The sequence below is a fragment of the Zonotrichia leucophrys genome, chromosome 4A (genome assembly GCF_028769735.1).
Source record: "Zonotrichia leucophrys gambelii isolate GWCS_2022_RI chromosome 4A, RI_Zleu_2.0, whole genome shotgun sequence".
In the NCBI taxonomy this organism is placed as follows: Eukaryota; Metazoa; Chordata; class Aves; order Passeriformes; family Passerellidae; genus Zonotrichia; species Zonotrichia leucophrys.
The window spans coordinates 3,235,335-3,261,196 of NC_088174.1; the positions used below are offsets into that span (position 1 = coordinate 3,235,335).

General features: G+C 43.2%; 1 protein-coding gene across 2 annotated transcripts in view; it reads left to right on the forward strand.

Annotated features, from left to right (window-relative positions):
* The window catches only part of CAPN6 (calpain 6), a 55,445-nt gene that overhangs the window by 7,182 nt on the left and 22,401 nt on the right, over positions 1–25,862 (forward strand). For both annotated transcript variants that reach the window (XM_064713079.1, XM_064713080.1), the window contains exons 2-4: positions 216–302; positions 1,123–1,294; positions 25,337–25,468. In XM_064713079.1, the coding sequence (XP_064569149.1) occupies positions 1,130–1,294; positions 25,337–25,468 (297 nt within the window). In that variant the 5' untranslated portion in view covers positions 216–302; positions 1,123–1,129. The remainder of the gene's footprint in view (positions 1–215; positions 303–1,122; positions 1,295–25,336; positions 25,469–25,862) is intronic.

Genomic DNA, 25,862 nt, shown 5'->3' on the forward strand with positions numbered 1-25,862 from the left:
TTCTCTTCCTGTGCTCACTTACACACCTGCAAAAGCTTGGTTTAGTTTCCTGCAGATTTGTGGAATCTCATCCAATTTGTGCTGCAGGTGGCTCAAGGAGCACCAGCTGAGCTCCCTGCAGCTGGACACAGCGGGTGGCTGCCAGGACCATGTGGTGCCATGCTCCAGACCAGGATGTTGGTTAATTCAGCCTGCATTTGTTTTTGTTGCTGTAGGCAAGGAAGGGGAGATACATCTCTAACTCCAGCCTGTGTCCAGAAGGAAGAGGAAAGGAACTGACACACAGGACCTTTCCAAACAGGGTAAGCTCAGATGCTCTCACCTCTCTCTCTCTTGAAGTAGAGATAGACTCCCTCATGTCCTCCAAATTTCAAACTATCCTGAGTGATTTCTGTAATTGATTCCTCATTTGTAAAATGTTTTAAAGCAATTTATTTGAGCTCTGTGGGCGCGACCATAAACCTGCCAAGTCTGATAATCAGGATTCTGGGAATTATGGTTTGAAACACATTGTTTGGGTTTTTTATTGTTGTTGTCTTTTTTTAAGATACTTTTAGTTCTTGTCAATTATTTGCAAATATTTTCTACTTCTGGGAAATCTGTTCTCTGAAAAGTAACATAAAGTTCAAAGACAATAGTACAAGCCAAAGTATTGTCACTTAAATTAAGATGGAGAAATGTGGAAATCTGGTTTTGGTTTTTTTAGGCACAAGATTTGCAGTAGATAATTTGAGCTTTAGAGACCAGAAGAAGAATGTAGGACAGGAAGATGGCCCAGCCCTTCACACATGGTGCAGACTGAGAGCCAAGCCTCACTCTGCTACCTTTCCAATCAATTAGACAAAGCAAAATGTTGGGCTTGTGCCTGACTTGGGCTCTTTCCTGGTAAGAATTCCGTTCAGACAAAAATATGATCCTTATCTATAAGATCTTCTTGTGTTTATACTTTCCCAGTCTTTAATCTAATCTAATTTATAATCTGGGGTTTTTTTGTTTTATTATAAATAAATCAGTGACCTTATTTAGAACAAGTTACATGCTCTCTTGTTCAAGACCAGGGAGTGGTATCGGCTATGGGCTTTCAAGAGCCTTCATGGTTTGTCCAATGTTGATCTTATTTAGACAGAAGATGTCCTCATCAGTGCAGCTCTTCCGAGATCAGAGATACCACGAGCTGAAAGGGCAGTGCCTCCAGCAGGGGATCCTCTTTGAGGACCCCGAGTTTCCAGCCTCGGATGAATCCCTGTACTACGACTCAGCAGCAGCAGGGAAAGTGGAATGGAAGCGGCCAAAGGTAATGGATGGGTGTGTTTGCACTGCTGGTGGCTCCTCCAGCAGAGACACTTTCACCAAGAGGGGTCTGAGCAAAACTTGGTGTCTTGGTTTGGAAAGCCAGGTGTCTGCTAAGGAAGGCAGGAGCCTCCCCTGAAATGGAGAATGTAAACCCTCCCCACCCCTCCCAATTGCTATAAATTTTAAATTAAGGGGCTCTCAGGCAAAAATATGGGAGCAGAAATAACAGTTCTTTAATAGGGAAAGGAAAAAATAAAAGGATAAAATGAACAATGCAGTACACTAGAACAACACTGACAGAGCCAGAACCCAGCCTGACACCCTGTGGGTCAGGGTGTTGGCAGCAGTCCCATTGGAATTGTGGCTCAGCCCTCCTGCAGTGTCAGGGCTGGTTCTGCTGGAACAGGATCCTGTAGAGAAGGATGTGTTCTTCCTCTGAAGATCCAGGGGAAGGAGAGGCAGCTGCTGTTTCTCTGGGGAATCCCGTGGAGAAGCTGTGCTGGTGTTCCAGAATCTCCAGATTATATCTGGGTAGGAATGCTTGGCTCCTCCCTCTGGGCTCACATCTCCCAATGGGATGCTGTAGTTCCTATAAGCCATGCAGGGACATTCAGTAGCTGTTATCAGCAGATGTCCCCTCCATGAGGGAGGAGTGATTGTGGTCACTCAGAGAGAGATCAAGCAAACTGCCCACTTGACAAAAGATAATCTGCCATACAGATGGTAATAGAAACAACTTGCATTGCAATTTGGAACACTTTGCTCTGTTCTGAATTGCAACCCTCTCCCTCAGCTGTTTCAGTTTGGTTCTGGTGAAGACTTAGCAGCAAGTTCTATATAGAGAGAATAGAGACTTCTCCTTTGTTGGTTAATGCCAGCTCTGGTCTCTGCATGGCTGTGCTGAATTCACAGTGTATTTTGTCTCTGACTTGCATAAAACCACAATTACCCACCAGCGATTTTCTGTGCCAAATGATCAGTTATTATCTGTAAGCAACCAAAAATGCTTGTATCTATTTGCCACTTTTACTGGCATCTTAACAGGAAAACAAATATGTCATTTGCTTTGAATTGTAACTAAAGTAGTAAGCATTTCAAATCATTAATACCACCTATATCTGTGGTCTGTCAGTTGCTTTACTCTGAGGTTTTATGCTTCACACGTATTTTTAAATCGGTTCACAGCCATAAGCAAACAATTCGGAAGAACACAAACCCATTCCCAGTCTGGCTTTCCATCAGTGTCATCTGTTCTCTTACTGTGACAAGTGTAATGGAGAGGACAGTGGAAGCCTCCAGCTAGACGCATGCAGTATTTTTTGCCCTTAAGCGTGTTGAATCACTCCTTTACTTCACCCATGTCCACTTTTGGGATTGGAGTTAATCTTCTAGAAGCACAGACTTGGGTGTCTGTCCTTGGAAAACATGATGCCAATGTGATGCCCTTCATATGCATCTAGGGCTGTTCTGTGTCCTCTGTGACAGGGACAGCAGGTGAGGCTGACCAAGGCTGGACTCTCTTTGCCAGGATGGCCTGAGGCTGCTTCTCTTTTTTGCTTCTCTTCTTCTTTCCTGGTGGTGCTCATTCCTCACAGTAGCTTCTCTACTGGAATTTTAGTGAGCAGTTCAAGGGTTGCTTCCCTGCTTCTCATTTCAGTTTTCCAAGTAAGACATGAGACTAAAGAATGGGGAGAAGTAATTTGGGAAAGAAAAAGAAGACATTCCAAAGTCTGTGGGTTTATTTTTATTTCTGAGCACCTTCCTGTTTATTGGAGTCTTTCATCCCCTCCTACTGTGCAACCATTCACAGTGAGGTCAGGAAGAGTGTTTGTTCTTCATAAAAGATGCGAAGCAAGAGCTAAACTCTAGCCAAGGATGCCATTTTGGGCCATTCTTGTGTGTGTGAGATTGTTCAAGGGGGTGGTCAGTGCTTTGAAGCCTAATTGTAGATCAGTGATTACCTTTGCATTTAATTATTACCCATTAAACAGGATTTTAATGTAGGAAACCTCACATATGAATTAATGTTCTATTCACATAAATTTTATTATCATTTATCATAAAACCAAGCACAAATTCACCTGGCCCTCCTGAGATGTTGAACCATATCCCACCAGTCCCTGGCGAAGTTCAGAGGGTGAATTCTGGTGTTGATGCCAACAACACAGAACCATAGAATCTTCCAGGTTGAAAAAGCCTTCTGAGTCCAACACTCACCCTGACATTACTGAGTCCATTACTAAACTATGTCCCTAGCACCAGGTCTCTAAAAAACCACTTCCAGCAGCAATCAGTTCCAGTGCTTGACAACCCTTTTGGTAAAGAAATTCCTCCTTGTATCTAATCTAAGCCTCTCCTGGTGTGTGAATCCTTTGCTGGTGTTTCAGAACATTGGGTTCTGCTAATACCCCAGTTCCTCTGGAATAAACCTGTGAAATAACTGAGCTGAGCATGACCATTTCAAAGGTGCAGCATCTTCCAGAGCCCTTCAGCTCATGCAGGAAGCTTCCTGGGGAGACTCTCTGTGGAGAAAACCTGCTGGTTTGTTGGGAAAAGAGTAAGAAACATTGCCCCTTGTTAGTGAACATTCTTTCTGCCCACTGATATTAGCATCATCCTGCTCTTTTCCTGTGATTTTCCTGGGGAAAAAAATCTTCTTTTCCCTGGAAAAAATTTCAGCCTCTGCCAGGCTGAAGTGGGTCTGGGGGCAGCTGTGTTCTGCCAAGAGGGGAGTCCTTGGCCACCTGTCCTGGTTAACACTGCCTCTGTGTGGTGGTCCTGCTCAGCATGGCCTGAAAATACCCAGGAATTCCTGTGGCTGCTGCTGAATGGATGCTTTGTCTTATTTTTAACTAAACCTCGGGTTTGTGTGAACTTTTTCACTGACCCTGCAGAAAGGATGGAATCTCAAGGACATCTTTGTCAGTGTTAAACAAACAGCAGTGATCCCCCAAGCAGGGCAGGCAGGCATGTGAGGAAGGAGTGGGTAAGTTTGCTTCAGAGATAAACAGTGTTCTTTAGCTATTCACAAAGGAAAATAGTCTGATCCTACAGAATGAGACTTTTATCATGTGCTTTCCTGGTTTCCCTGTATGACCCTGTGTTTTTTAAGCCCTGATTCTGCTTTCATCTGCATCTTCTCTTTGTGAGAGGGCTGTGATTGCACCCTGATGTTCTGTGAAGACAGAGCTGGTCTGTGTCCACGAAAACAGCACAGAAAGGCACCGTGAGACAGGGCTGCTGATCTGCTTCCCCAGAAACCCCTCCCGTGTCCCAGTCCACTGATTAAATTCCCATTAACTCCAAAGGTCAGCTACCTGGCTGAAGGTAGAGAGTTTTATCTGCACAGCCCAGTGCCCTTTTCCCAGGAAACACTGCATGCCATGGGCCCCATTCTCCACTCTTCTCACCAGTTTTCCAGTCTTTTCAGGGGTGGTTATCACCATGCAAGTGAAAAGTCCAGGAAATAAGGCAGTACTGTGTTCTGGAATGATACAGTGATAGGAATAGATGGAACAAGTGTCTCCCCACTTCTCAAATTGGGGTGTGTGTGGGATGAGCAGGTTGGTGATTTATCCAGGGCTAAGGTGCCAGAGAATTCAGGGGTTCTGACTTCTGCAGCACCAGCTTTTGTTTGCTTCTAACTGGAAAATGATCCATTGTCTCAGGAGCTGAAACATCTTCATATTTACAAGTGCTGATTGAAACCCTAAACCCTCCCCTACCTTGTGACCTGTTTAAGATTTTGCTCCATTTGGAAGGCAGAGGAAGCCTGGGGCAAATCCCTGTGTAGGCATTTAGTCTGGGTGAGCTTTACATTTTGCATTAATGTTCTTTATTCCACAGGATTTGTGGTCTCAGTGTCCTCCAGAATATTCAACAGTAACCCAGTTGTCATAAATTTCATGGAATGAGGGTCATGAAAGATTTGGCTGTCAGGTTAAATGTCCCTCAGATATAATGCTCTTCATCATTTAATTCCTGTCTCCTCTGTAGCTGTGTCACTGCAGTCTGACCCTGTTTTCCAGTTTGAACTAGACCAGAGGCATCTGCTTATGTTTGGGACTCGTGTGGAGCCCAGTGGTGCCTGCAGGAGAGGGAGGTGTCCTGGCTCTGTGTCAGGCTTTGAGCAGTTGCATGACCACTGCAAGAGGAGTGACAGCTCCTCACAGCCTGGGATATCTGCCAGGGATATCTGCCTGGGGGGAATCCAGAGCTGGAGGAGAGTTGATATTAAAGGGGAATGCCATCAGCTGGCATGGCAGTGATGTGCACTCCTCTCAGAGCAGCTGCACTGCTGCCTTCTGTGTGACTGTCTTGGTTTGGAAAGACAGGAGTCTGCTAAGGAAGGCAGGAGCCTCCCCTGAAATGGAGAATGTAAACCCTCCCCACCCCTACAAATTACTATAAATTTTAAATTAAGGGGCTCTCAGGCAAAAATATGGGAGCAGGAAATAACAGTTCTTTAATAGTATAATAATAGAATTATTATTTTCCTGAAAAAATTACTTATTCTGCAAAGGCTACAAGTGGAAGTTTCAGCTTCTGTTTCCCTGCCTATCCCAGAATTGTGCACTTTTCTGTGCAGTTGGTGGTTATTGACTCTTGTTCAAGTGTAGGCAAACACAAGTTGCAAAGCTCTGTGTGCTGACATTCATGTTTGCACTGGGAATAATGGCACATGTGGCATCTGGGAGGTGAGGAAATGTGTTTCAAAAGGTGCTGAACTTCTGCTGAGCTTTGAGGGAGCTCCTCAAACACCTTGAGTGTGCCTCAAGCACAGCTGGGGACACATAGGTGGTTTCAGGTTGGAGGCTGTGTGAGCCACTGTCTTGTGGTTTGCTGGGCTTCTCTGGGACCTGTTTGTAGCAGAAAAGGGCTGCGAAAGACTCAGCTTTGCACTCAGATGAAATCAATCCTGAACTGGTTTATTTTTCTTGTGTTTCTGTTACATCCTAGATCTCAACACCATGGATGTTGTCCTCCACAGACAGTCCAGCATCTTCATATCTTTATGTAAATAGAATATTAATTAATATGGGTGATTTTCAGACATTCACTCCATGAGTGCAGCTGTACAGGGCTACTGGAGGATTTTAGGAGTTCCTAGTTGACACTGGTGATCCTTTCAATGGGCACTTTGTGTGCTGTAATTAGTTGTGAGTGCACTAGCAGGGAGGCTGTTTGCCATTGTTGCAAATAGTTTTCCTTGCCATTAAAAGCAGATTTAGCTCGTGATCTTCAGCTACAGCTCATTATCTGTGGAAAAGTTTAAAGTCAGATATTTCTTTGTTAACTGCATGTGTGTGTGTATAAAGAGAGTGATTGCAGTGCACCTTAATTTTTATAGAAGGGCTTAAGCCTTGCAGGCTCAAAAGTGGTATAAAAGCCTTGCAGACTGAAAAGTGGTATAAAAGGTCATAGGCAAAGTAGGCTCTGACCTAAGTTTAAACCCTTCATCTTAAAGAAATAGGAAAGCTATTAAGAGCTAAGCTCTGGGAAGCAGTCTGCCCTGGAAGATAATCAGAGATTGATGGGGAGGTTTCTGTGCATATTAATAATGGTTTTTAGGTTAAAATTGTGGAGGCAGGGACCATGTACTCCTCCAGACATGGTGCAGTGTGACAGTGTTCACAGGGGTTCGTGGATGAGGGAAGAGACGAAGGATCTGACTCCATGTTTAGAAGGCTTGATTTATTATTTTATGATATATATTACATTAAAACTGTACTAAAAGAATAGAAGAAAAGGTTTCATCAGAAGGCTAGCTAAGCTAAGAATAGCAAGGAATGATAACAAAGGTTTATGGCTTGGACAGAGAGTCTGAGCCAGCTGTTGTGATTGGCCATTAATTACAAACATCCAACATGAGACCAATCACAGATGCACCTGTTGCATTCCACAGCAGCAGATAATCAATGTTTACATTTTGTTCCTGAGGCCTCTCAGCTTCTCAGGAGGAAAAATCCTAAAGAAAAGATTTTTCATAAAAGATGTCTGTGACAGTGCAGTCCTCTGTTAGTGTAGAGGGCGGGGGTGAGGGGACAACAACAGGCAGATGGGAAACCACCAGAACAAAAGAATTCCTGAATGATGGTGAAGCATCTTTTCTTTCCTCACTGAGGACAAACCATGTACCCCAAAGCTCCTGCAAACGGAGTCTGGCACTGCTGCAGCTTGAGGGGAGCTGTTCCAGCACCCTGGGTGCCCGGAGCTGTCGAGCTGAGCTGCAGCCATCTGTCCCCGTGGTGCAGGTGTTGCTCTGCAGAGCGGGAGGAGTGTCACAATCTGTCCTAGTGAATGGATGACGTGATGGTTCGTAGGGGTGATCTCAGGGTGCAAAGAACCAACAAAGCACAGAGGATTTGCAGTAACAATCAACAAGTGCAATTTTATTGAAATAACCACAACAGAAATGCGTTGGTGAGGGGAACCGGGGAAAAAAGGAGAAAATAAGGAAAAGAAGGAGGAAGAGGAGGGGTGGGTTATAGCTACCAAACGTGGTGCTGCATTATGCTTCGGGATCCAGCCGATGAAGTTCACCAGGCCACATCTGGGGAGATCTCATAAGCACAGTTCATCTGAACCCCACTTACACTGTTTCTCGTTGGGAGAAGGGGGAATGAATTTCACAACCAAAACAAACGTCTTCGGGGGGAAAGAATGGATTTGGTCAGGGGTACACAAAGTCAAGCCAGGCAGCAAGCGAGAACCATTGTTTTCATGGCTCAATGCTTGTACCTGTACTTGCTCTGGGCAGATTTCCTCCCCCGAGTTTCAGTGCCAGTCTCTGGAAGAAGGTGAGGGAGCCTTCTCACACAGGGGTTTCATGTCTCGGTCCCTTGATGAAGAGGCCTACATCTCTACTTGTCTGTCACGATGGTTGAGGACGGGCGAGAGGGGTCTTCTCTTGGAGGAGTGACCACCCCACAGCTCAAACCAGCCAAGCCAGGATGTGGGGAGGATTCGTGGGCCATTGTGCAAAAAGGGCAGGTGCCCCTGCGAGTTCAGTGTGGCATATAACAAACAACACCTGGGGAAACAGTGAGCTAGGAATCAAGCACGTGTTTTCCCCACCACACTGATTCAGCATTCAGCAGTTTTTAATTTTTCGGTGGTCTCTCTCCATGACAATCGTGAGGCAAAAATGAAGCATATTTCGGCCAGACTCTCACAAGGAGCTGCTTGCCAAGGGCTGGCGATGGCAGGAAGGACAGACAGACAGGCGGCTCCCGGGCAGGAAGGCGTTAATCCCACCCCATCCCAGCTGCAGGAGGTTGGCACGGCTCCCGAGGATGCAAGTGGCAGCACAAAAGCATCCTCTCCGCCCCCGTTGCCCTGGCAACTGCACATTCAGAGGGCGGGATTGGCAGTGGGATCCTGCAGGAGATGATGCAGCTGCAATTAAGTCGAATTGTCTTCACGTTGTTAGAATTAATTCTGAGCTGGGAGGGAAGGGGAGGAGTGGTGGGGGTAGGACAATGAGCTGCCACCCCTCTGAGATGCTGGCTGGGCAGGGCTTCATCGTGCTCTGGGCTTCTCTAAGGGTAAATTAGTGCTGGCACTCGGCTTCTGAACCTTGGGGGCTTTTTAGTTGGAGCGACTAAAAATCAGCCTCGGGAGCTTTATTTGTTTAATGAGGGTGGATTTGGTGGAGTGAGTGATCTTCTGTGCAACTATTGCTGTTCTTGCATCGTGGTGATGTACAGACTGGAAATGCAGGGATTACCAAGATCCCAGGGCATTGGGCTCCTCGGAGGAGGTGTCCAAAAGTAGAGAGCAAGGTCTGTCAAATCCAGGTCAAAACAAGTCTTAACCGTCCTGTATGGCTGCAGTTCTGGATCAGATGGATTCAGAATCTGCTTTCTTCTTTTATTTGGTGAAATCTGTTGATTTGGGTATTTTTACCAGCAGCTGGAAATGTAATGTGATTTTCAAGAGAAGTGTGCCTACCTGGTTTTGCCCTGGAGTGCTGAGACAGAGGAGGTCAATTGTGATTTTGTGCATGACATACATAGGAATTCACTGAAATTCAAAACTTTCTACATCACTTAGCAGCCAGGATTTTGAAATCTAAATGTAATCTAAATAAGAGTTCTGATAACTCAAATACATATAGGATGCACTGATCTACAGAGATCAAAAAAGTAACTGGAACCCCTTGGAACTGGAATTCTCATTTTACCAACCAAGAATGGAAGTTCTCATAGAGCACATCATGATAGAATAACATTGTCATTATTTATGCTACCCTAATACAATCCTGTAATAATTTTGAAGAACAGTCCCAGCTGTTCCAAGGAATTGATCTTTTTGAGGAGCACATGCATTTTGTAAGAACGGAAGGGAGAAATAGTGGGGTTTCTGTGGGGGAAAAATACTCAGTTAAAATACTTTTTGGTTTTAATTTTAATGTTGCAACTTTTCCCCAAATGTGCTAATAAAGCTGAAATATTTATTGACTTTTTTTCTTGGAGGCAAGGAAACATTTTTCAGCCCTGAAGGGCTTTCCCTCGTTGGTGATTTAAGGTATTTAGAACAGCATGTTCTGATGGTGTCCAGCCAAACAATTCACTGAAAACATTGTGGGCTTTGTTTTATTTTTGCCCTTCTCCCATTATTATTTTCTCCTAAGGTTTTGAGGTTGGGTTGTTTTATTTTTTTCCTTGAACATGTTTTGAAGAGAAAATGTGGCACATACTAACACCCTGGCAGGTGAAGGTAGGGAGCTCCAGGCAGTTGTTTCCTACAGACCATTGCCCTGTCTTGGCTGAGAAATAGCAAAGGTGTATTTATTTTTTTTTTTGGGGGAGTGTGTTTTTGTGTTTCACAACTGGGAGGTTCATTTGGGATTTTTTTTTTCATAGCTGGATGGAAAAGGAAGAACCAAACAGCAGGATTTTTGTTACATCAGGCATGTAAAACATGCTTGACAGTTTACAACATCTGAGAGCATCTCCTGAGGAGCCAGGGAGACTCCAAAGGAGTTTCCTGTGTTCCAGGCTGATATTATTATTAATGTGTTTGTTAGCTAATCTTTTCTGGAGCCAACCTGCAGTGCGAAGGGAACGGCTTTTATTACTATATCAGAAGAGCTGCCACAAAATATACTTTGTTGAATAAATTATATATATATATATATATATATATATATATAATTCATATATATAAATATAATTTATATATGTATAATTTATAATTATATCTATAATTATATTTCTTTTACTATAAATAGTAAAATTTATTTTACTATAAATAGTAAAAATACTTAATAATCAGTTGAGGAAATGCTATGTTGATCCCAAGAAAAGGGGATGGGAAGGTTGAAATGTCCAGACTGTGGCCACTGTGCTAATTCACGTTCAACATGACACTGATCCTTTCTCTGTGGCTATGACATCTCTGCTGCAAGCCCTGCCTCAGCTTCTGCAGGTGTTCTGCTGTCACCAGACAAACTGGAAAATGTGTGTTGACTTTGTCTGCAGGTTTGGCCTATTACTATTCTAAAGTAACCTTTGTCACCAGAGCCTCAAAGTAATAATTAACAGGCTTGTCTCTGGAAATCTGATGGGCATTGGACCGTGAGAAAATCCTGTTAACAGCAAATATTTCTTATTGGATTGCGTTTTGCTAAAGAGAATTTTAAATTGAACAATATAAACTTCACATACAATTATCAATTTAACAATGTAACCCCCAGCAAGCTGAAATCTTGATTCATTTGCAACAGCATTTCTGTCTGTGAGGACACCAGCCCAATTTCTAACACGGAAATGAAGCCTGGATGCTGGGCTGTGAGGGCATGAACCCAGAGCAGGCAGGCAGGGATGTGTTTAAATGGATATATGCACATGGGTGTGTGTACATGAATGGGGCAGGGGCTTGGGAAGCAGGATGCTGAAGGGTGAAGTCTTTGGATTTGCTTTGCCACCCTGACGAGCTCTCTGGTGTCAAGATGACCCCGAGGTGTCAGAAAGTCTCTTTTTCCCAGCCCTGAGACCGAAGAAGGAGTCAGGATTCTTCTGTTCTGGTTTTCAAGGTTGTTTATTTTCTCTTATCTAATGCATTCTTTCTGTGACCTGTCAAGGTCTGTCCAGCAGGTCAGTCCATGGCACACTGCCCACCTTCAGGGCAGTGTTGTCTTTTATACTAAAAACTACGTGTACATTATTTACCATAACTTCCCAATACCTATCACCTATGTTAGACAGTGAGCTTATACTCTGAACCAATCCAAAAGTGCCATCATCACCCAGAACATGAAGGCTAGGAACAAGAAAGAAGGACAGGGTACACCCAAATTCCTCCATCTTGGGACCCCGAGCCCCCATTCTAAAAACTCCAAAAATCTATTTTTCACCCTGTGACAAACTATCATTCTACCTAAACTTTTGTGGTTTTTAAATCCTCATATAAGGTTGGTAATTTTTTCCATGGGTCAAAATCAAAGGCGCAGCTCTGTGCCAAGGTCTCTGAGCCCCTTGGCAGGGGCTGGAGCCATCCAAGGCAGCCAGAAGGTTGTCCTGGGTTCTGACACCATCCCAGAGCAAATCTGAGCCATTTGGAAGGCAGACAGAGCCCCAGAATCTGTGCTGTACAATTTCAATGGTGGTAGCTTTATAAGGGAAATACAATTTATTTTTTTTTTTGGTACTAAATGTAGTGATGGGAAAGAGGATGGGTCCAAAGAGAAGTGACTGGGCTGAGCAGGCACCAGACACAAAGGGTTGTTGCAGATGTGTTGTTAAGCACTTTCTTTGCCAGCTGTTTGGGTCCTGGAGGCAGGAAGGGGAGCAGAGCTGTGTGTGGTGCCCCCAGGACTCCTCTCACACAGCCAAACAAACAGGGAGGAATCTCTTAATTCCCTGAGTCCCTCCCAGCAGTTATTGCTGGCAGGGGCTGGGTTCCACTCTCAGGGGTTGTGTCCATGTGTGTGAGCCTTGTCCAGTCCCCATTTCCCTGCCCAGGGTCTGCAGGCCACATCCAGGCTGGGGTTGATAGTATAGGGATAAAATGTTTCTAAAATCATGGTATATTCAGGGGAGTTAGAAAGAAAGTTAGGCTTAGTAGGCCCTGGGAAATGTTAGGCCTTGTGTTTGCCGGAGCATGTGAAACTGCACCTGTGTAATCAGTATATGATAAATTATATCATTGGTAATGCGATGATTGCTTAGTAATTAGATATAATTATTGTTTAATCGTAAGAAGAATCATGAGAAACCGTGTTCAAGGGTTTGAGGGGGATCATGAGAAACCCATGCTTGGATGAAATCAATGTATGCAATAGAACAATGTAAGTTTAATAATGAATATGTAAGTTATACAATATAGAATATAAAAATATGTTCATCCCAAACCCATGTTGGAGTCAGATTTGAGTCTGTGCACCCCTGACACCCAGAGCTCTTCAATAAACGCACCTGCCTATAATCATTCTGTGATTATGTGTTCCTGAACACTAACACTAAGGTGAGTGCAGGGTGCTGTGGCTCTAGACCAGAAACCCTGAGAACCTGATAAAATTCCATTTCTGTGTCTGAGAAGGTCCACCAGGAACAGGATCAGGAATTCCTCACTGTTCCAGGATTTTATGTCTCTCTTCACCTTTCTGCAGCAGGCTGGTGGTGCCCAGCTCTGGCAGAATGCTTCACCCCAAAGAGATCTTGTGTGTTAATTTGAAAAATGAAAATATGGGAGCACACAGTGCTCCAGAATTTGGAGGGCCTCACTTTTTTTGAGATGAGTGTTTAATTTAAGAAGTTCTATTGAGACTGAAACAGATACTGTTTTGTTCTCTTGGAGATGTTATTTTAAGGAAGTGTCTTTTCTAAACAATAGAAACTTATAAACATAGTTTAATTCAGTTTTACTCCCACCAGTGATTTATGCTGGTACGCCTCAATATTAATGTCAGGGTTTTTGGTCCCTGGCTCCTTTCAAAGCTTTGAGAATCTCACTGTGTTCTGTTTGTCACCTTGTCTGTCCCCCAACAGGCTGAGTATGGGAGGCATCATGAAAACACTGTTTGGCATGTTTCCATCTTGGTTTCTGACTGGATAAAACATTCCTCCCATAATATTCTGTCCTTAATGTTTTCAGCGGGGGAAGTTGTGACATGTTCCTTTCTGGAATTGCCTAAATGTTCCCAGAACTGAGCTGTTGCTCACCCTAATTCTATGAATTCTATCATTTTATTTTGCCTGGAAAGTCTTGTTAAGATGGGGCTTGCCCAGAAGAAGAGCTAAGCAAGGCGCCATAAATCCTGGAGGTGTGAGCTCTCCAGTACAGCGTGGTGACTGAGTGGACCCCATATGACATCAATTTGATGGCTCAATCCCACTCCTGATGTCAGTCAGAAAATTCTTTGGTTTTAGTTGTGCCCTTTGTTGCTGGCTGCATCCTGACAGGAAGCAAAAACCCCTCAGTGGCCACCCTTTATTTCCATAGGATGGAGTGGCAATTTTGGAAAGTGGCAGCTTGCTCAGTGGGATTATTCACCCAAATCTTCCAGGACTATAATTAAAGGCAAACATTTGTAAATGACATTGCATGCTTGCCAAGCAGACAGCTCTCCAGATGCCAGTATTCTGTTATCTTCTCTCTTGGCACTTTTTCCAGTTTGTATTTCCCTCCCTCAGATTGGATGAAGGCTTTCTTATGTCGTTGTGGTTGTTTCCTCTAAAGAAAAAAAAATATTAAACAACCTTAATGTCATTTCTAGAGCACAAACAATACAACTCCAAGGCTCTGAATGTTTCTTAAAAGTTTAAAATGTCAGGTTTCATTTAGTTGGTTCAGTTGTCATTAGATGAAAATTGGTTTCTGTTTGTCCTGAGGCAATGTGGTGATGGCAAGAATGACATGGTAAAATTTATTTTGAGATTGTAAAACAAAAAGCCTGAGGATCATATTCCCTGCTAGCATAAGTCTTCTTACAGTAATTGGTAGTTCATTGATTTAGTCTTCCAAAAGAATTAAATGTCTGACTTGTCTGAAGCAAAAATTACAGCCTAAACATGCCAGTTGCAAAGGAAATGGAGGTATTGTTCTGTCAACACTCTTGAAAAGCATCCACATCCAAAAAATGCTTTCTGTGTGAAGAGCTTCATGCTTTTGTCATATTATTTCCATATTTAAAAGGGTATTGGGGATGAGCTGGAATTGGAGGTTTAGTAAGCCATTCTGCCTTCAATTTTCAGAGTAATTTGTTTGAATTTCATGCTGTGTTCCTGTGATTCAAATGTATGTTTCCTTCAGGATTAATTCTATTTAAAGATTAAATAAATATGTATGTTTTCTTGCCTAAAAAGAAGCTTTTAAAAATCCTTCACAGCTGAAAGAACCTTTTAGAACTGCTTTCTTGCCTGTATGTGGCAATGTTTCTAACTTAATCACAAAGACTAAACTATTTGGAATTTGCATTTTTTTTTCAAGCTTTCAGGAAATAAAATGTTGCTCCTCTGGAAAAATACACTTTTTGCTAAGAGCAAGGGTTATCTTACAATTATCTTACAATTATTCCATTATTACACTGAACTTTGGCCAGCGTTGGAGGTGGCAGAGGCCACTTTGAGCTCCTCAAATATATCAGGAAATGAAATCTGTGTCTGGAGCTGTCCAGGAGCCATCTGGGCACTCCTGAGCCTGGGAAGTGCACAAGTGGCTCCCCAAGTTCTGCTTCATAAAGAATGTCTGTGCTGTAGAAAGCACTCTGAGGTCTGATTTTTGTCTGGAGACAGCACTTTCCAGTCTGATACACTGAATAATTATCAAAATGGGGTTGGTTTTTTGCCTAAGACTGTACTGAATCTTCAGTCCTGTGATGGTGAGTAAAAAATTAAATCTCATTTAGCAGTGATCCCCCTGTGGACTGAGCTTTGGTGTGCACATTTAGAGTTTTGTTGCTGCCGCAAGTTTACCTCAGGAACTTTAAGGAGCACTTCTGGGACTGTAAAAGACAAAAATTCAGGAATTTTCTCTCCCTAGGTCAGTAAGATAACTATAGATAATCCATTTGTGTGCAGAGCTGCATTTGCTGTGCATGACCACTGCTGTTTCCTCCTCCCTTCAGATAAGGGCATTTAAGCCTTGGACATCTGATTTTTCTCCCTAAATGGAGATGTGAATGCAGGTCCTTGTCCTCTGGCCTCTCCTCCCTCACTCTCTGAGTCTGCTCTCCACAAATAAAACTCCTCACAAGTGACAGTTGCCTAAAAGCTGCTTTTCACATTTGGGCACATGACCCAACTGCTCAAACAGCTGGTGTCTGCACTGTAAGAGGAATAACTCCAATTCAATCCAAGTATTTCAGATGTAATCCAACCATGGCATTTTTTCTTCCTGATCTTAAAGAGCACATTTATTCCCCTAAAATGCTGAATGTCTCATGAACCAAACCAAAGCTGTGTGTGCCTATGGACAGAGGTGGATTGAGGGGACTTGCAAGCACCATCGGCCCTTGGTTTAGCTGCAGTGAGGATGATTTAGAGCTGAGAATCTGAGGATGAGGATGGTTTAGCTGCAGTGAGGATGATTTAGAGCTGAGAATCTGAGGATGAGGATGGTTTAGCTGCAGTGAGGATGATTTAGAGCTGAGAATCTGAGGATGAGGATGGTTTAACTGCAGTGAGGATGATTTACAGCTGAGAATCTGCCCTGCAGCTCTGCACTGGGGTGGAGTGCAAGCTGCAGGCCCTGAGGGGGAGGCTGTGCTTGGAAGACACCAGGTTAAGCTGCTTGTACAGACATTCCAAAATCTGCAAAAAATTAAAACCAACATCCCCCCCAATGAACATAACTGCTGAACTGTAAATACTTATGTTGTAAGACAAGAGAAAAGCAACACTGACAAACCTCAAGATTATTAGAAACAGGCTCTTCTCCTGTCTTTTGAGAGTTAAGAAATGCTTCCTTAGTTTTTTCACTGTTCACTTTAGCTGTTAGTCCCTGATTAAATAAAGATGATGAAGTTCTCACAGCAATTCCTGGATATTCGTAGAGAATCTTCATCTTTAGAGGAAATTTTGTGTTGCTTTGAACACACAACAGGAACTGGAGGTCTGGATCCCTTTTGTTTTACCCAGAATGTGGCTTCAGATCCATAATTCCAAATCAAACACTTTGTGTTCTCTGAGAAGTGCTGTGAGGTTGGGCACTGTGAATGTTCCTATGGCTGCCAGCAGTCATTGCAAAAGATAGGAGGGAGATAATTTGGATTCCAAAGATTTCTAAGGTGGTAAATCAGGAGGGTAGTGTCTCAATGATGGCACTGATGTTAGTGTTTAACAGAGAAATTTGTCTGAAATGAAGTGGTGAATTCAACTCAGTTGAAAAAAATCAAAAATTAGCTCAAGCCGTGAAAGAGCTATGGAAAGAAACAGCTTGATATAAATAAGGAAAAAAGTTTCTTATTCTGTCTTTGCAAGCAAGAAGTCTCTTAAATGTCTGAACAATTTAATCACAAAGATGAAACTCACTGTGCTTCAGCTGGGATAAAGTCATGACCAAGTCAATATTCTGACTACACCCTGACAGGCTGGGTCCTCCCAGGCAGCCACAGGCTCTTGTCCATGGATCTGATTGAATCTGCTCCAGTCCTTGTTTTTGGTTGAAGCAGAAAAGAATCCAAAATTAATGATCATTAATGGTGCTAGGAGACTTACTGACTGTTTAAACACTGGTAGAGCTCCACATTTTCACAAGTCCTTAAGTGATTAAAGCATCCAAGTTCCTCTGGCTTTTCAATGGTTTGGACATTTAAGTTGCACAGTAATAATAATAAAGGGACATGAAGAGTTTGTAAAAACATTAAAGAATATTCAGACTGGTTTATCCTGGAAATTCTCTTGAGACTGGAATGAAGAAATCCTCAAGATCACTTTGTATAACAACAGCATGTTATCCAAACATATTTTATTCATTTTAATACTCTAATAGCCATCTGTGCAAGATAAAATCATCCACATAGAGGGAAACGCATGGGCTTGATTGCCTGGCAGATACAGCAACTGTAATTTTCCTTATTTTTTCTTTGGAAGTAACTGATGTGGGTTTTTCAGTGTCATCACTCAAAACTGAAGAAACTTATCTCACATGCTGATAACTTTATTGCTAAATGAAAATCTTTCCAAGGCAAAGTTTTAAAAGATGTGTTAGAGATAGATAGAAGCTGCTGTTTGTTTTCAAGATGTGTAAATAAAAGCCTTCCTGGTAGTTACTGTGAATTTATGAGTCTGTGATACACTGAATTTGGCTGAGTCATAAAAGTGCTTTCAGTACTCAGGAGTAAAATGAATGCTGCTGTGTCACTTTTGAGGCAATATTTTCATAGCTTAGAATTTGAGCCCTCTATCTTCCTGACAGAAAAATACTCTTGTTTACATGTTCTAGGGCTGCTCTTTGCCAGAAAGGATGTCCAGACTAGAATTTAGTCTGGTATGTGTCATATTGGGACAGAGACATAGACTCTGCCCTTCACAGGCTCAGCAAAGTTGTGCTGTGCTGGCTAGAACAAAATTTCTATTAAAAACCGATTTAAAATCCAAAATTTGTTACAGCTAATAGTCTAAAAAGGTTGTGTCTTATGCTCAGGGCTTTATGTCATTTTACAGCTCTTCTTTTTGTGTTATGAAGTAAAGATCTAGTCCAGAATGGTGTGAAGTGACATCTTTCTGTGCAAGATGTCACTGGATAGGGCTTGAACTGTTATCTCAGGCGTTCACAGATTTTTGCTTGAAGCAAATAAGAGGGACAGCACCTCAAGGTGCAGACTGAAAAAGAAGAGGAGTCTGGGTGAAGAGGATAAAGGATTTTTATCCTTGAGTGTCTGAGATAAATGGTAGATAGTGGAATCTAGGCTGAAACAAACCCTGCTGGAAAAGGGATGTGGAAAGGAGGAACTTTTTGCTGAAGAGGTTTATGCTCTGTAATGTGGGGTTTAGACTTTATGTTTTTTAATCTTTGTAGTCTGTGCATTGCCACTGGACAGGGGAGAAATACCTCCTTTAAGGAAAAACAAATAATCTCCCAGACTAATCTGAATTTTCACTCCAGACAATGTTTAGATCACTTGACTTAAGTTTTGCCACAAAACACTCGACATAATAAAAAAAATAAATGTGAATTTGCTGAAATCTGCCTGGTACTCTTTTGTAAACAGCAAATTCCCTTCCTCAGACAAGGCAGTGATGGAGAATTCCATCTGCATTGGTTGCCAGCCCCCTGAGACACAGCAGAAGGTCAGACTGGACAAGATCATGGCCCCTGAGCCAAAATGATGCTCATTATCAGGCAAACAAATATTTTCCTCCCCAGGCAGAGCTGGACAGTCAGGAGTACTGACCTGGGAATGGTTTATTCCACACTGCTCCAGTGCTGAATATTTCAGTGCTGTGAAAAAATGTGTGTGACTTTTTCCAACCGCCTTTTCTTATTGTTTTTATTCCACATCTGAGGAAACTTGTCCAAGAATTTGATGGACAAACTTGTTTTGAGGAAGCAGTAAAAAGCTGGAGCTGAACAGTGGGTGGCCTTTGAGTGTGATGAGTGGCCTTACAGCCCATGTCTGACCTCAGCCACGTCAGGGTGTTTAGGAAATGATGTCAGGGAGTTGCTCCAAGGACTGGCTTTGTGCCTGGCCATCCTCTTTTATTGCATTTAATGCAAAAACATTTTCCCTGCTTTGGTACATGGCTACATTCAGATTTTCTTTCAAATGCTGCTGCTACATTTACCTGTTTTTCATGGAACATCGCCACCTCAAAATCAGAATAAATCCTTGTAAAAGCATTTTGCAAGAAAACTTCAGATTAGTGACCCCAAAATGGTCCATTTAGGATGGAAAACTATCACTTTTCCCAGAAAGTTGAAACATATACATTTTTAGCCAATTAAATTGGGACTTTGATTAATTTTTTCCCCCACATCATGTCACAGTTGTTGTAGTTTGGAATAGCTGAAAACCAAGTTTCATAGGGGTTGAAATTGCTGTGAACAATTTTATATTTAGGCTTATTGTCGCAGACATCTTTTCATTAAAAGTCCTTTCTTAGGATTTTTCCTTCTGAGAAGCTGAGAGGCCTCAGGAACAAAATGCAAACAATGGTTATCTGCTGCTGTGGAATGCAACAGGTGCATCTGTGATTGGTCTCATGTGGTTGTTTCTAATTAATGGCCAATTACAGCAGAGCTGGCTCAGACAGAGAGTCTGAGGCAGCTGCCTTTGTTATCATTCTTTTCTTTTCTATTCTTAGCTTAGCTAGCCTTCTGAGATGAAACCTTTCCTTCTATTCTTTTTAGTATAATTTTAATGTAATTCATATCATAAAATAATAAATCAAGCCTTCTGAACATGGAGTCAACATTCTTGTCTCTTCCCTTACCTGAAAACCCCTGTGAACACTGTCTCAGTTTATATGATCAGTAGAGACCCAGGGCTCTCTCCATGTCCCAGCAGCATGGCAGTGGCAGGGTGATGTCTGTGCATTGCCCTTTGGAAGGGCCTGAGCTCTGCTTCCAGGGGAGTTTGGACATCTGGCTGAGAGAATCTGATGTTGCCTGAGGTGAATCCTGTCCTCAGAATGGCATCTCTGATTGCTGCTGCTGCTGCTGGGGAAAAGTCACACAAATTGAGTTTAGAGAAGGGAATAGGTCCAAGGGGAAGAAGGCAGGAAGCAAAGGCTGGGTTCTGGTAAATTCAGTGAAAATCAAAATGTTCTTCTCAAACAAGGCAGCTTTTCTCTAGAGGTGTTATGGATGTGCTGCAGTTCTGGAGCATCACAAACTCAGATGGTGCAGCAAGAGGTGATTTGAGGTGGTTTGTCCTTGTCTAGGGGCTCTGGGAGAACAGCAAATCTCTCACTGGAGTCTGCAGTGATTTCTGGGCTGCAGTGGCAGAGGGCTGGCAGAGCTTCAGCAAAGGCTTTGTCAGGAGGTTCAGGAGGAGGCCAGCCCTAGGGCCCATCACTCACTGAGCCCTGCCCAGCCCTGTCAGCATTCTGGAGAGAGCAGCACAGCTGCTCCAGGGGTCAGGTGAAACCCACAGACAGCCAAGATATACACCATGTTGCCCAATTGCAATTTTTGGGGTTTTTTCTTCCAAAACGTTGATTCAGATCCTCCCCAAACACACGTGTCCCACAGGCAGGGCAGGACTGAAACCCATGGACTGAGCATTAGTCACCACTAGCCCCAGACTGAAAAAGGAAAAAAAGAACACTATAAAAATGTTGTGATGCATTTGGTTTTGTAACAGGGTTTAGCAGAGAGGGAGGAGGGGAAAGAAGCATTTCTCAATCCCCAGATAGCTGAGTTTTCTTTTACACAAGGCTGGAGCTCTGGCATGCCCTTCCCCTTGCTCCTGTGCTGCTCAGTTTCTCTTGAAGCAGGGCATTATCTCACTTTCAGGAACTGGTGCTGCTGGATGATGGGCACAGAGCTTTCAGAGGAGTTGCACATCCTGAGCTCAGGGTGGACAGACAGACACCTGGGGCTAAACCTGCCCAAAGTCCCCTCCTGATCTCAGCAAGTGTCGGAACTCAGTGCATCCCTCCGGGTGTCCAGAGTTGCTGGGACCCCACCGGGGGCTCAGAGACCCTGGCACACAGCCCAGAGCACCTGGGGATTTGATTGTGACCCCTGGAGCAAGTTGCCAACTTTGTATGAGGACCTGAAAGTCACACAGGTTTGAATGGTGTAATAACAAAATGATCACAGGGTGAAAATGTAGATTTTAGGATTTTTGGTATGGGGGTTATGGGGACAAGATGGAGAAATCTGGGCATGTCCAGCCTTCCTTCTTCTTCTTCTCGTTCTCCATTTTCTGCAGTGATGTTGGCACTTTGGATTGGTCTGGAGTAGAAGTGCACTGTCTAACACAGGTGATGGGTATTGGGAATCAAGTGTAAATATGTTATATGTAGTTTGTAGTATAAAGAGACAACACCACCCCGGGGGCAGTCAGAGTGCCTGTGCCTGCCCTGCTGAGCAGACCTCGGCTGGGCAGAGAGAAAATTTTATAGATAAGAATTAATCTCCCCCATCAGAATTTTCATTGCTGCTTGGATGAGGGCTAGGAAGGCAGGAATGGGAATTCTGTAGGATCCAGACTGGGATAGGATTGCAAGCCAGTTGACCAGGTTGCTCTGTTACAAATAAAGGGACCATTTAAAATCAGGAAAAAGGGGTTTCTGAGCCACTTTATTCCTCACAGCATCAGTTTCTGAATGTCAGATATTTCAACTACACAGCAAGGATGGGAGGTGACACAACCAGACTTCTGCCATGTAAATGAAAGCCTGGTAGGACAATGAGGGCATCAGGGCTTTAAGCAGAACCAGGAGACCCTGAAACCTCCAACCTCACTTCCAGACTGTGCCCAGCCCAATTAGAGCTCTGCAGATGGTGTTTATTTCATTGTGTACATGTGTGAGGGGAGAAATGGGGACAGCTCTGCATTTGGGATGCTCCCTGCAGGCACAAATACTGCAACAACTGCTTTTATTGTGGGGCTGTGTCAGAAACAGGGTGGCTGTCAGGCATTAGTGGTGTGTAGTGGGATCCTGTAGTAACTACAATTAAATGTTTCCTTGGAAATGGGAAGATATTTCTCTCCTTCACAGCACAGATGATGCAAGATGATCCTGAGAAAAAGGATTGGGGTTAAACCATCGTGTCTGCAAAGGAGGAGGTTCTGGTGGAACTCCCAGCCCCAGTGCTTGAGTGCTCAGGCAGCAAGAGAGAAGGGATTGGGACTCCTGAAGTGCCTGGATCACATCTCCTGTCAGTGTCTCCTCCTTGGAATTCCTCCAATTGTAACTGGCTTGATCCTCAGCTATCCTAAATTGGGAACATTTATATTGTTGCAGACATATTTTATGAAAAATCTTTTCCTTAGGATTTTTCCTCCTGAGAAGCTGAGAGACCTCAGGAACAAAATGTAAACAATGATTATCTGCTGCTGTGGAATGCAACAGGTGGATCTGAGATTGGTCTCATGTGGTTGTTTCTAATTAATGGCCAATCACAGTCAGCTGGCTTGGACTCTCTGTCCAAGCCACAAGCTTTTGTTATCATTCTTTCCTATTCTATTCTTAGCCAGCCTTCTGATGAAATCCTTTCTTCTATTATTTTAGTATAGTTTTAATATAATATATATCATAAAATAATATATCAAGCCTTCTGAAACATGGAGTCAGTTCCTGGTCTCTTCCCTCTTCCTGAGACCCCTGTGAACACAGTCACATTAGATATACTAACTGCTGGGAGCATTGTAGAAAAATATATTTTTAAAATTTTTTAATATATTTTCTTTTTAATTTCTATTTTTACATGCTTAGGGCAACCAAAAATGCTTAAAGACCCTCACAAGGACTGCAGAATAATACATTGAAATAGCACGTTTCTAGCTTGTGTTGGGGGAATTGTGGCTTAGATAGATAAAAGTATTCCTAAGAATTTACTATATGGCATAAGTGGTGAAAATCACAAAGCCCAGAAGAGAGCAAAGAGCTGAAGTGAGCTCTGGGCTGTGCCTCAGTGTTATTGTGTCTCATCTGAGCCACACAGTGACAGTCACCACAGAAGCTGTTATAATGACATTAATTCTTTAATTTATTAATTTATTAATTAATAAAAGAAACAGAATTGGTGGCATTTTCTTACACTGTTCTTTAGCCCCAGAACTCCGGGGTTCTTAGGGGGTTTAATCAGAAAGGATTTATCAGGCAGGATCCTGGAGAATTTGGTGGCTCTGGGGGAAGCAGGGAGGTTCTGTTTCTGAGCTCTGCTGTTCCATGTTTGCTTTGGACCCCAGCACTCAGCAAATGCTGATCTCATCCATAAATTTTGGCAGTTGGCAAATGCTGCTCTGTTTTTCCTCTGAGGACTTTGTGAGATGCAAGACACACTTCAATTAAAAAATGGCAATTTAATGTGGTTATTTTTATCAAAACAAACCAAATAAGATATTCATAATACACAGCAGTGCTTAATTTCTTTCTAAAACTAATTAAAGTTTTGGCTTCCACTAGTGACAGAAAAGTTTGGACAGTTCTAACCCCAATGGCTCCATTTATCCCTCATTTATTATTCTAAGAAAATAACATTTTGAAAGGAAAAACAAACTAGAAATTATTAATGCCAGAGCAGCCAGGAAATGGGATATGAAATGGAATCTGGCCCAAGTGGATGTGGATGTGTGCTACCACCATGAAAGCCAAGTGGCCAACTGATGTCTACCCCTGCAGATAGGTGGATTCACATCTCTGAAGTGCCATTCCATGTCAGAACATCCAGGGAGGCTGAATGAATCTGTCCATGATGCTGATGAGCATCTTGTCCATGCTCAGTTTTCCTCCTGGGCACCTTTTTTGTTACTCAGATTTTTGTTAAGGTCTCTTAATAAGCTTTGAATTTTCTCTAAGTGCAGACACGTGAGAATTCCTGACAGGAGAGCAGTGTCATGCAGTGATCAGTTGCTTGTTTCCCAAAAGGCATTTAAAATGTCAGCTGCTATTTAATGAGAAAAGTCTCATGCCCAAAATATTTCCTTAAGGAGAATGGCTGCAACTCCACGAATTCTATGCTATGAGCTGATTTCAGGAGCCATTGGCTAAACCAGCCCAGATTTTGAAATCATCAGCTGAGCACTGAGGTGATTCTTTTCTCTGGAAATGAGTTAATCTGGCACTGATTTGTCAGAGTCACATCAGAGGGATGGATGCCTGTGGTGTGTAGCCACGCTTGGGTTGCACTCCTGCTGTTTGGGGATCATCATCTTTAATTGCCAAAGGGCAGAGAGAATTCCATAGCTGAGGAGCACAGCTCCTTCCTCTGCTGCTGATGGCAGACAGGACAGACTGCAGGACATCTGCAGGACAGACTCCTGACATTTTGAGATGAGATTGAGTTACTTATTCTGCTTTTCTAATGCTTGGATATAGGATCATCTCCACAGTGTTGAAATTGAGGGTTATTAAACTGTGAAAGAACAGAACTTCTCTGCCATCTTCTCAGCCAGCCAGGAAGAGCAGTGTCAGGAGTAGTCACTGGGGTGAACCCTGCAGGTTCCACACCAGTTAGGGATGGAGTATTGGTGGGAGGTTCCCTCTCCATTCAGCAGGACACCTCTGCCAAGGATTTTGTGCTGCAAAATGCACCCCTGTGGCTTTCCATGGTCTCTGAAACTGAGAGGTTCTCCCTTTAGTGCAAGGTGTAATCCAGGGAGGAGCAGGGAGACATCCCAGCCGCATTCTGGTGGGAATCTGCATGTGGATAGAGATGGAGCCAGGAAAGGAGGGACAAATAATTCTAACAGGAGCCAGAGCCGTGAGACCCAGAGAATGAAAAGTGTGCTTCGCAAAGAGGTGTTCTCTTCCTGCTGTGGTGCTGATGGGTTGGGGTTACTGCAGTGACCCAGGCTGTTGGTGAAGGAGGGTTTCCAGTGTGTCAGCCAAAGGAATGGCAGTGGAGATGATACCTTGGAATGGCTACCTAGAACAGAGGCTGGACAAAGTTAAAATAAAAAAGTGGGTATTTATTAAAGGCTATTAACAGGTTCACCTTGGGCAGTGCAGGAGCCTGGCAGAGGCTACACCCAAGATGGACAATGGTCACGAGTTCTTTGGACAGATATGAGTTTGGTCTATTTGCATATCAGAGGTTCATTCCCCAGTTACAGCTTCAGGTAATGAAGTCACATTCCCTCAGTTTGCTTCTCCCCAATTCACTTTTGTTTGTACTTTTTTGGGGCCTGGTGCTGTAGGCTGTCCTTGGGTTCCAGGCCCAGATGAATTGTTTTGTCTGACCAAAGTGTGAAGACAGTACACAGAAGAACTACACTTCATATGAAGTGTTGCAGCACAGGATTTGAAACATATACAGGCTAAAATCTTAAGGCAGCATTCCCCCCCTTTAGAGGCTTGACAAGGAGAATCTCAGAGCTCAGGTGTCAGCAGCATCAATTCCTGCTGCTTTTCTTGACTGGAAGGATGCTGTGCTCATTTTAGGAGTGGAGTCTCCAGCAATCTCTGGTTTGCTTTGCCAGGACCTCTGTGAAGATCCCCACCTGCTTGTGGACGGAATGAGCTCCCACGACTTCCACCAGGGCAAGCTGGGGAACTGCTGGTTTGTGGCTGCGTGCTCCTGCCTGGCTTTGAAGAAGAGCCTCTGGCAGCAGGTGGGTGATTGGTATGTGTAGTGCAGGAAATAAAACTGATAAACCAAGCTAACCTTGGTTGCTTTTCTCCCTAGGACTAACAAGGGGTGAATTTTGGTGGATTCAAGTCTTCCCTTTCTTTAACATGTTCTAGGACAGACTGCCCTGGGAATAAACCTCAGCACAGTGCACTTGCTGAACTTCCCCTCTGTGAAAAATGCGTATTTTATGATTGGCTTTTCACAAATATTAAAATGAATATTATATTTGTTGTGTTAGAAAGTTATGCTGTATTAATTTTCTTAAGTAGAGTGTTAAATATAATTTTAGGCTATAACATAATGTTAAAATAGAAACTATGTATGTGAGATATTTTTTTAAAGAGAGGAATGAGGTAATCACGCCAGATAGCAGC